Source organism: Oenanthe melanoleuca, chromosome 1, assembly GCF_029582105.1.
Source record: "Oenanthe melanoleuca isolate GR-GAL-2019-014 chromosome 1, OMel1.0, whole genome shotgun sequence".
NCBI classification, from domain to species: domain Eukaryota; kingdom Metazoa; phylum Chordata; class Aves; order Passeriformes; family Muscicapidae; genus Oenanthe; species Oenanthe melanoleuca.
In genome coordinates this window covers 40,886,043-40,896,702 of record NC_079333.1, presented here as the reverse complement: position 1 = coordinate 40,896,702, position 10,660 = coordinate 40,886,043, and the positions used below count along the sequence as shown (strand labels likewise).

Below are 10,660 nucleotides of genomic sequence, written 5' to 3'. Positions count from 1 at the left end.
GTGCGGAGGAGAGTGACAGGCAGGGAGCTCGCCCAATGGGACGGCGGGGCCGTTAAAGGGCCAGCGGCCCGGAGGGGAGCGCCGGGCGCAGGTGAGTCGCGCGCGCGGCCCCCGGGGACCGGGCGGGGCGGGCAGCGGGACCGGCCCTGGGATGGGGCGGCCGCTCCCCTGCGTGTGGGCAGCCCCCGCCGCCCTGCCGGGCGTAGAGCGGTGGGGCTCCGCTGCCCTCGGCCCCTGGGGCTGATGAGGAGATTGCCCGCTGTCTTGTCTCCCATGGGAGGTCCTGCCCCTATTTCTCCTTGCCCGGGGGCGGCGCAGGGCCCCGGCGGCCGGAGAGGCGCTGGTCTGCAGCAGGCCCACGGGCCCCTGTGCTCCCCGGGAGCCGGGCTGTGCTGGCCGGGCAGCCGGCCGTGCCCCCGCCTCCCTTTGTTGCTGCTCCTGCGGCGCTCCGGGTGGGATCCCGGTGTTCCCGGGCCCGCCCCACGCCTGCGAGCGCTTCCCGCGCCGGACCGGCCGTTCTGTTCCTTCTGGCCGTGCCTCCTCCGGGGAAACAGAGCTTCGGCCTCATGACTCTGTGCCTTCCTGAATCCCCAGCTGCTCCCCGTCTTCTCTCTGCTTTCTCCCTGCTTCGGTGAATTGTCCTTTTAGGTGGTGTTGGGTCCCTTCTGTGCCTCCCTTTTCGTTGGTGTAAACCGCGGTCCTGTTGCATGGTTGTGTTGGGTGGTGTGTTGTGCAGCGCCCAGACCCTCCAGTACTAAAAACCTTTGTACAAAAGCGTAAGTGTCTCCAAGTTAATGTACCCATCTGTTAGAAATCACAAAAAAGTTTTCTAGAAAGCTTTAGTCAGAAGATACTCAAGACTCTAATTTTGTTTTTAAAAACTTAGAGATAGCAGGTCCTCGTAATTTGAATGGTTTTTTATTCAAGCCCTGGAAGTTTAAAAAAATCAAGACATCATCTTTTGTAAAAAATCATGATTTTCATAAAATTCAAGTTTGATACTAGCAACAGTCTACCATTCCTGGTGAATGTATAGATCTTTTTGTTTGCTTCATTGATTGTTTGAGGCATTTGCTAATTTTTGTTGGTCCCACGTGGTCAGACAGTAAAGTGTGAACAAAGGAGACAGAAAAGAGAGGCACAATGAGGATGCTTTTGTCTTTAACTATGTCAAAAGTATTCAATGTATGCATATTCTGTCTTTGTGAAGTTTCCAGCTTAGTTTTGCAGTACTTGTTTCTTTTCACCCCAACAGTTTGTGTTTCTTTGGTGCAGTGATGAGACCTTTCTTGATTACAGGCTGGTTTAGGCCTGACAGGCCGAAAGTCAAAGCTCCATGTTGCCATCTTTTCTGGAAGGCTCTTGAAGTCTTTATGATGTCATCAGAATAGGTTTTTTTTAGCAATCACTTCACATTTCTACCCAAGCCCTAAAAGTACACGTTTTGCATTGCAGTTCACCCAGCTTCTTGTGCACATCCTCACTGGTGGAGCATGGGAAACCGAAAAATCCTTGGTTTAAAACTTAACCACAGCCAACACGTTGCTGTGTTGCCAGTATTATTGTCACACTAATCCAAAACCACAGCATTGTATGAGCATTAATGCTATCCCAGCTGTTGAGGTTTGGAATATTAGGATTTTTTTTTTCTTGTAGCTATCTAGAAGGTGTACAAATCCTAGCTCATTTATATTCCCATCTCTTATATACTTTGAATATGGAACAGCTCATTTTTCCTCATTAAAGAGTAATATCCTAGAGACCACCTCGTAATTGCTAGGAACTGAATATCCCAAATCACAGCTTTTGTTAGATAATGTTTTTTAGTTCATATAAGATAAGTACACAGAGCAATCTCTGGGATACTGTTAATACAATTCACTAACTCCATTTATATGAATTAGAAAGGATTTGTCCTTAACAAGGCAGTGTGCTTTCAAAAAGGAAAAAGTTAAAGAGGCAGGATGTCCTTACCAACTGGAAGTTGGTAGTCATGAGTTTTAAAATATATAGGTTTTGCTGATGTTTCACTGTGAAATTCAGGGGCTTTTATTGGATGTGTTCTAGCAAAAGTTTTAAAAAGTCTGAAAGGAAACTTCACTTAGTAAAAGAATTGGATGTCAATAGTTTCCAAGTTAGTATTGTAGTTCTTAAAGGTTGTGCCCTTGGCTTATGGCATAAAATATAACTGAAATAAGGTGCTTAGCAAAGCGTGGCTGGGGAGATGAGGCAGATGATGCAGAGAGAGCACTGTGCAAGGAGCAGTGGGCTGGCCCACAGGGTGGCCTGACATTTGCATCTTTTAACTCTCAGCCCTGTCCAGAGCTTTGGAGAAAGCTTACCTGTCAGCATTTTCCATGCTGATGTAGAACTGTATTTGGAAGATGATGAAAAATTGATTTGGAAACCCGGTTTATTTTTGTTTGGTGTCCTGTGTTTGTGCCCACATTATCCTGCTGTGCTAGCCCTGAGAAATTTAGAAGAAGCCAGGGAAGCTGAGATACCAAATGAATATGTAAATTCCTTGTTGGCATGTTCCATTTTGGCATGACCTAAAGAACCTTCTTCACCTAGCTGAGGCTAAGTAACTTAACCAGTATATACCTTGATCTGAAAATGGCTGTCATTCAGCAGAAGTCTTCTAAGGAGTATGCTAAAAGATCAGATAAAAGATCTCAGGAAAATTTGGTGTAATTCTAGCAGATAGAGTTTGTCTTGTAGTATAAATCTGATTTTCTACACAATGGCTTTTTTTTTTTGGCTATTTGTCTTGTCAAGTTAAGGGTCTGCATTAAAACAGTAGGTTACCTAAATTTTTTTTAATAATTCGCTTTTCATAAACACAGCTGGGGTTTTATTTTCAGAAGGGCAGAAAGTTTCACACATCCTGAACAGCAGCATGCAGCTTCCTGCTTGAGTCTGAGGAGTCCAAAGTGCTGGATAGCTACATGGGAGCATTGTAGAGTGTGTGCTGATACAGGGCCGTGCTTTATAATAACTTGATTTCTTTTTGGGACTTGGTTTTGCAGATTTGCTACCTAGTAATCATTGGAAGTAAGTGATTTCATAGTGACAGTGGTATTTTAGTGAGCAAAAGTAGTAAAGCAGTTTTTTAAACACAGTGTTTGAGAAAATACTTGATGGCAGCATGCATACCTGTTGGCTATGAAAGAATGTTGCTTGACATGGAAAACTGCAAGTGAGCCACTTAACTACAGTCAATAGTGTATAGGAGATGAAGAATAATGTCTAAACTACTAGACATTATTGCCCTAGTGGGGCCTTGTGGTGCAATGTGCTAATGTGTATGCTTTAACCAAGTTTAGGTAGACCAGTAGGAGGAAAAATACTTAGTAATTCAAGAATCCTGTGTAGCTGGGAGGGAGTTATTTAAGAATTAAGTCCATTAGTTAGTAACAATTGAATCTATAATCTGGAAGCCATTTGCCTTCAGGTGGACAAATGTCTCTACTGCACCAATAGTGAACAAATAGCAGCTTGAAACTGCCTGTAGTGTATAGTGGATCCCTGGCATACTTGACTTAAAGCCTTTGAAACCTACTGCAGTGGTATGGAGCATGGTACGAAAGACAGGTCAAAATAATCCTAAACTGGACCTATTGCAAAGCAGTCTGTGACCAAGAACCATTTTTGATTCTTAGTCTTTGCTTCCAGGTTTTGATGGGCTGTTTTGGGATTGTTTTTTTGTTTGCTTTTTTTTATATTATATTATAATAATATTCATTACTGCTTTACTAGTCCCCTGTTCCTCCCACTCACTCTCCACTTCTCTGCAGCTGTGCACAGTCTGTCAGGTGAATTGTGGGGGTTCGAGTTCTCTTCAGCATCAGGCAAAGGACCAGCTGGTGCTGAGCACTGGTAGAGCACTGGATGAGCTTTAAAGATGCCATGGTATCTGACATGAAATGTTTAGCAGAGAAGGACACAGGAGGGTTTTACTGTGGGCATATAGTGACTTAAATCTATTTCCTGTTAAAATAGAATGTCCTGTCTAACAAGCTTCCTGTCTAACAAATGACATTTGTCTGAGCTAGTAGATATTTTATGACATTCAAAGGATTACTCCAATTCTTTTATTTATGATTGTGTTAAGTCTCGAAAATATCAACTTCTCATATAAATTTCCTTTTTTTTTTTAATGAAAATGGTGTCTCATTTAAAATGTGTCTCAGAAATTTCACTCCCCTAGACATTTTATGTTTTTGAAGTAATGATATAACAATTTCAGCTTCTTTGGGTAGTAATTGAGCATTAGAACTGAAATGTATGTGTCAAATTTCAGTATTAAGGAAATCCCAACTGGCAAAATTCTTAAGAGCTGAAGGAAAATAGCTGTACTTTTGTAATGGAAATATCAAATCAACCTTAACAGTTCGTGACATGGATATATTAATGATTTTATAATTTGTAGGAAATTAGAGGAAGTATCTATGGCTACTTTGTATTGAAAGTTTAACAAAATGGTTTTTCTTTATCAAATAAACAGTTAGTTCAAAATATGCATTCCTTAAATGATGACTTAGGATTCAAGTTGTTAAATGAGAATATATGGTATATGCCTTGGAGATTTATCTTGTTTGCTCTTTTTCTCTTAGGAAGCCTGACAAATAGAAAAATACAACAAAGTGAAGAGAAAATTTACTTCATGAGAACTGAGCTCTGCTTTCATTTGCTTTTAAATTTATTTATATTAGTAGCTGATTAGTGTCAGATCATCTCTGTAGTCTGCTGTGGTGAAATTAGTAGGTTAAGCCTCGAAAAAATGAAACAGTTAAAAAGAAAAAGAAAAAGCAATTTTAGTGTTCAGGAAACTCAAACTCTCCTTAAGGAAATCAGAAAAAGGAGAGAAGTACTCTTTTCAAAGCAACTTAATACAACAATTAACGAGATGAAACGGAAAGCTTGGGAGGAAATAGCAGAGTGTGTCAATGCAGTAGGTGAAGGAGAGCAGAGAACAGGGACAGAGGTGAAAAGGCGATACCTTGACTGGAGAGCACTCATGAAGAGAAAACGTCTGAATGCAAACATCAAAGTAGTAGGTGCTGGGTTTCACCTTCCTTCATCCAATTTAGATGACTCTCTCAATGAAGACATGGATGAGAAAATGGGATTTGCAATTGAATCTAGTTTTGAATGGCAGAATATCACTGACTTCAGAGAAGCTGGTGGATCTTTAACAGAAATCAAAGTAGAAGAGGAAGAGGAGGACCCGCAGAATTTTGAAGTGAGTGACTGACATATGTGAGCTATATGCAGTGTGGCCTTTGCTTCATTTCAGCATAAGGCTTCTTATTGTGTTTCTTCACAGCATCTGTTTATGTTTTTTTCTAAGGCATGGTATTCAAATCTAGCAGCTTGAAATTGCGTGTAAGGTCTTGGATGCTGATTACTGATTTGATATCCCTAAACTTTGTCTTTGCACATGTATTTTCTGTGGGTGCCACAGATAAGCATTAGTTGAGCCAATGCAAGGAAAATACGCTTTTGAAGGAAACTAATCATGTTAGTATTCAGACTGCCTCGATGGATGAACAGAGAGGTACTCATCTTTAACAAATAAAAGTACATGTTACCTGCAGGTATAGAAAGAAATATGATACTGCTTGCATTTCTTGAAATGAGCCTACAGAAGATGAAAACATTACTTGAATTAGTCAGTCAGCCATTCCTCTCTGTCAGAATTTAGTGTGAATTTTACCAGCAGTAGTGGGTTTGATAGACAAGTTGATACTCCTGGTAGTACTGAGATTGTCCTGGGATAGGCAACTAGCTGGAGTGCAGTCAAATGTTGGGATTGTTTTGCTGTTCCTCTTTAAATGCATAGTTCTCTTTTCCAAAAGGGATACTAGAACACATTTGTTTGGGGTATTTTGTTTTGGGTTTTTTAAGGGAGAGGCTTTTTTGATTTTTTTTTTTTTTCTTTTTTTTCTTTCCTGAGTGGGAGGAGTGGGGAAGCAATTCCTGTCTTAACTCCATTGATATGTATGCTGGAAGAAAACCAGTCTAAGCTGTTAGATGGTAGTGAGAACTACAGTCATACAGTGCTGAAGAGCAGTGTGTGTCTTGAATGCTAGAGGACTGGCAGTGGCTCTCTCATTCCTAAGGTTTTTCTTTAGGGGTTTTACCTTCCTCAGTTTGCTTTTCTCTTGCAGCATACGTATTGGGAGACAATTTATCTCTTTTGTACTATGAATTTATAGCGCATGAGGGCTGTGATAGTACACTAAATGTTACAGTCTACCGAGAGCAGTGGTTGTAACCACCTCATCATCTGTGTCACAAATAGCTTTACAGCAAATATGATAATACAAATATAATAATACTTAAACAAGTTCTGCTTATTGACCCACTTAATAGAGTTGGAAGAGTTAGGAGCATGTGAAAAATGTCAGTGTTAAATGTTTTTTAGGAATGCAATAGCCCAAGTTATTGAAGGTTAGGCTAGCTTACATAACACATAGCCTATGGATCCATCTGCTCTGATAAATAATTAGTCACAACAAATGCCTGGTGGCTTACATAAATGTCACTCAGCTCTATGAAAGGTAAGCACAACATATGGTCTTCTAGATCCAGTTTTCTGTCAGTTGTTCTGAATGATCTGTAAAAACTACTGTGCTGTATTTTCTGGGAGTTCTTGTATATTCACTGAACAAGATTTTCCATTTTTCATTACCAAATGCTAACTTGCAGATAAAGCCTGTTTCTCTTCCCGTGTAATGATAAAAAAATGTTCTGATGTAGCGTGGTTATTTTACAACATACAAGTTAAACACTTCTGAATAGATTTAAAGACGAAAAAATGCAGTATGTTCTTTTCAGTCCAGTTGTATGTAACAGATTTATTCTGGCATAAGGACTGGAATGTAATTCTTGTCTGTCGCATTCCTCTCTGCAGTTTCCTATTGAGGAAGAAGAAGAAATACTGTCATCAGTTCTGCCAGATTCGAAAAAGGAAAACGACCTACCAGACTTCCCCCACATTGAAGAGTTTGGAAATCTGAGCTCTGCTCAAGCTAGGCTAGCCTATGAAGATTCTCACTTGCTTATAAATCTGGAGAAGCAAAAGGTGGAGCTGGAGAAACAGCGACTGGACATCGAAGCCGAAAGGTTGCAGGTGGAGAAGGAGCGCCTGCAGATTGAGAAGGAGCGGTTGCGGCACGTTGACTTGGAGCGTGAGAGGCTTCAGATTGAGAAGGAGCGACTTCAGATTGAGTGGGAGAAACTCAGGCTAGACACTCTGCATGCTGAGAAACCTGCCCTGGAAAATGACCTCACCCAAACTGAAAAACCCATCATGCAGCCTCTGGATCTAGAAACTGAAAAGTTAAAACTTGAAAAGGAACGTTTGCAGTTAGAGAAAGAGAGGCTGCAGTTCCTGAAGTTTGAGTCAGAAAAGCTGCAGATTGAGAAGGAACGCTTGCAAGTGGAGAAGGAGCGCCTTCGAATTCAGAGAGAGGGTCACTTGCAGTGAACGTCTCAGCTAAGGTGTCAACATTAGTGTTTTGATGTTTCTAAATTAGAAGTAGTTCTTTCCTTGGTACTGAAACTGTCCTAGAGGCTTAACATTCTTCTGTTCAGAGTTGAATGTTGATGTTAAACTGAAAAAAAAAAAATGGTGCTCAATATGTCAGTGTGCCTACATAAATGAGCTTATGTGTGAAATTGCTTTTCAGTGTATCAGAACTTAAGTGTTATGTTCTCTTGTCTTCAGTATTGTGCTGTATTAGTTCAGTGTCCTCTCATAGAGGCCTTGAGAAGAAACAAGGCTGAACCTTTTACTTTTTGTCTCTGTACTAACAGGAAGGATCAGAATAAATCAGTGTTTGCTGTGAGGACATGGTGCTGACGATAGCCTATATGGTAAAGAAGTATAATTTTGGCAGAACACAGGAATATGGAGTCATTATGAGAGTGATTCATTAAATTTTATTTCACCCACACACCTTTTTTTCTCCACCCCCACAACTGGGAAAAACAGTTGAAGAGTTATCTAGAAGTTAAAGTGCAAGTTAAATTCCTTGCAATTGTATTTACTGTCGTTCCATAACTTGAACTGAAGTGCAGAAAATAGGTTTGAGGGTTTTTTTAGGTTTGGGTTTTGTTGGGTTTTTTTTGGATGGAGTATTCGTATTAGGTAAAGTTACACATTAGCCATACCTACTATGAGCTGGCCAGTTGGTTTCACCAGGTCATTAGTAATGCTGTATGGAGTAGAGCACTTGTGTTAGCATAGCACAGGGACTTACTGATTGATCAGCCATGCTGTCTAATGAGTCTGTGATGATCCCCTGAAGAAAACTGCTAGACCTTGTTTGTTCTTGGAAGGCAGTAGCTGGTGATGGGAGTCTTAGAAACGGAGACACAGAGACTGAGCACAGCCTAAGAAAGAACCTCTGAGCTTGAGCACTTCTATACTCATTGCTGGTTCTGTGTGGCCAGTGCCAAAGTCATGTCTGCAAGGCAGCCAGAAGAGGCTTCTGCGACTCTATGTAATATATTTTAATTAGACAAACAAAAATGGTCAGTGCTGAAGGCTCTTGGTATTTTTCATAGGCAATGTAGTCATGTAACAAAAAAAACAAACACCCAAGGAAGGAAGCTTTCTATTATTCCATATATGTTTAAATCCCATCTGAGCCAGATTTCACCTTTCTCATCTTTTTGCAAGTAACTATCTTGTCAACTCTATTGGAGATGTAGGACTGTGGGAATACTAAGTCTAAACATATGTTGAGTGACTTAGGTGAATTCTTGTGCAAGTAAATAATATTTATACCACTACAGGTTTACTTTTATTCTGCAAAGATTATTTTTTTATTACTGAAACAAATGTGCTTCTACAGTGGAAATAAATTTGACTACTGCACTCCAAAATGGCTCTTGAGGCTTTCTTCACAGAGAAACTAAGGTATGTATATCATAAGAGAAACCTGAATACAGAATGCTGCAGCACCCCAAAGTTGCTGATGCCTGTGTTCCCTGTGTAGTCAGTCAGAAAGATGAGGCACCTCAGAGCTGGATTTAAGTTAACTGGGGCTTACTTGAGAAAAGAAAAATGAAGGAGACACCAACCAGTTAGATAGAACTGCCCTGGGGAAAATTTCCCTGAGTTTTTTCTTCCTGAGTGGGGTGGGCTTACCTCAGTGGGTTGCCAAGTTCATGTCAGTATTGCTCCATCACTCTTCAGCTAGACAGGGGAGAGGAAGTACAACAAAAGATTCATAGGTGGAGATAAGAGCAGGGAGAGATGACTCATTAGTTACAGTCATGGGCAAAACTGGCTGGACTTGGGGAAATTAGCTTACTATCAGTTAGGAGTAGAGTAATGAAAAATAAAACCAAATCTTTAACCACCTTTCCCACAGCATGCCCTTCTTCCCAGGCTTAACTTTACTCCTGATTTTCTCTACCTCTCCCTGCAAGTGGTGCAGGAGGATGAGGAACTGGGACTGTGGTCACTTCATCACATGCTGTCTCTTCTTCCTCGAGGGGAGGACTCCTCACACTCTTTCCCTGCTCCAGCATGGGGTTCTTCCCACTGGAGACAGTCCTCCATGAATTTTTGTAACAGGAGTCCATCCCCCAGGCAGCAGTTCTTCATGAAGTGTTCTGGTGTGGCTCCTACAAGGTTCAGTCCTTCAGGAACAGGCTGCTCCAGTATGGGTCCCCTGTGGGGTCTCGAGTCCTGCCAGCAAACCTGCTCCAGTGTGAGCTCCTCTCTCCTGCTGGGAGCCTGCTCCAGTGCAGGCTTCCCTTGGGTCACAGCCTCCTTCAGATGTGCTCCAGCGTGGGCTCCTCCACAGGCTGCAGGTGGATCTCTGCTCCCCCAGGGGCTGCAGGGGCACAGCTGCCCTGCCATGGTCTGCACCAGGGGCTGCAGGGGAACTTCAGCTCCAGCACCTGGGACACCTCCTGCCTCTCCTTGTGCCCTGACTGTGGTGTCTGGGGCTTTTTTGTTTGGATGTTGTCATTCCTCTCTGGCTGCATTGGCTTCTGTGCATTTTCCCCGTGTTGAATACATTCTCCCAGTGTCACTAGCACCATCACTGATGGGCAGGTCCATCTTGGAGCCCCCAGGGATTGGTTCTGTTGGACATGTGGACAACTTCTGACAGCTTATCTCAGAAACCACCCCTGTAGCCCCTCCTGCTACCAAGACATTACCTCACAAATCCAATACACCAAAATAAAGGGACAAACTGGCAGCTCCCTGATATGTATCATGCAATTTGGCATTAAAAGTAACTTTCTGTGATTTGGAGAAAATACTTATCTTTTCCTTTTAAAGCATGAAAGAGGCAGAATTTACAGAGTTAGTCACGTGTATAGAACATCGACCAAGATAGTGGCATGTGTCCTGAGGTGACCAACTTTCTAGATAACTATTCTGACTTCCAGACAGGGTCAGAGTAGGAGCAAGGGGCATATCCAGCTCTGGAAGAGGTAGTGACCAAAAGGACCAAGCCAGGAGAGAGAGAATGTTCCTACAATCTTGTCTGGAAGGAAGGAAGGAGCAGATGTGGAATCTGGCTCCTGTTCTGGCAGGTAGTTGAGCAGCTGCTTGATCCCAGCACCTCAGTCTTCATGTTTTATTTCATTTATCCATCAGGATAATGATTTGTATTTTACATTGAAT

The 10,660-nt window shown here is 42.0% G+C and overlaps 1 protein-coding gene across 2 annotated transcripts; it reads left to right on the top strand.

Moving 5' to 3' along the window:
- MSANTD4 (Myb/SANT DNA binding domain containing 4 with coiled-coils) lies at positions 1–8,892 on the top strand. Of its 2 annotated transcripts, XM_056498172.1 has the most exons (3): positions 1–91; positions 4,617–5,245; positions 6,920–8,892. In XM_056498172.1, the coding sequence occupies exons 2-3, from the start codon at positions 4,784–4,786 to the stop codon at positions 7,493–7,495; spliced, it is 1,038 nt and encodes a 345-aa protein (XP_056354147.1). In that variant the 5' UTR covers positions 1–91; positions 4,617–4,783; the 3' UTR covers positions 7,496–8,892. The 2 variants fall into 2 exon arrangements, with proteins under 2 accessions (XP_056354147.1, XP_056354138.1); XM_056498163.1 differs by lacking the exon at positions 1–91 and having other exon boundaries at positions 110–5,245.
- Positions 8,893–10,660: the final 1,768 nt, after the last annotated feature.

What these genes read in the sequence shown, in the direction of transcription:
- MSANTD4 (XM_056498172.1), top strand. Translation starts at nt 4,784, where the DNA reads ATGAAACAGTTAAAAAGAAAAAGAAAAAGCAATTTTAGTGTTCAGGAA. An exon ending in AGGACCCGCAGAATTTTGAA is followed by an intron (nt 5,246 to 6,919) that starts GTGAGTGACTGA and finishes TCCTCTCTGCAG; the next exon opens with TTTCCTATTGAGGAAGAAGA.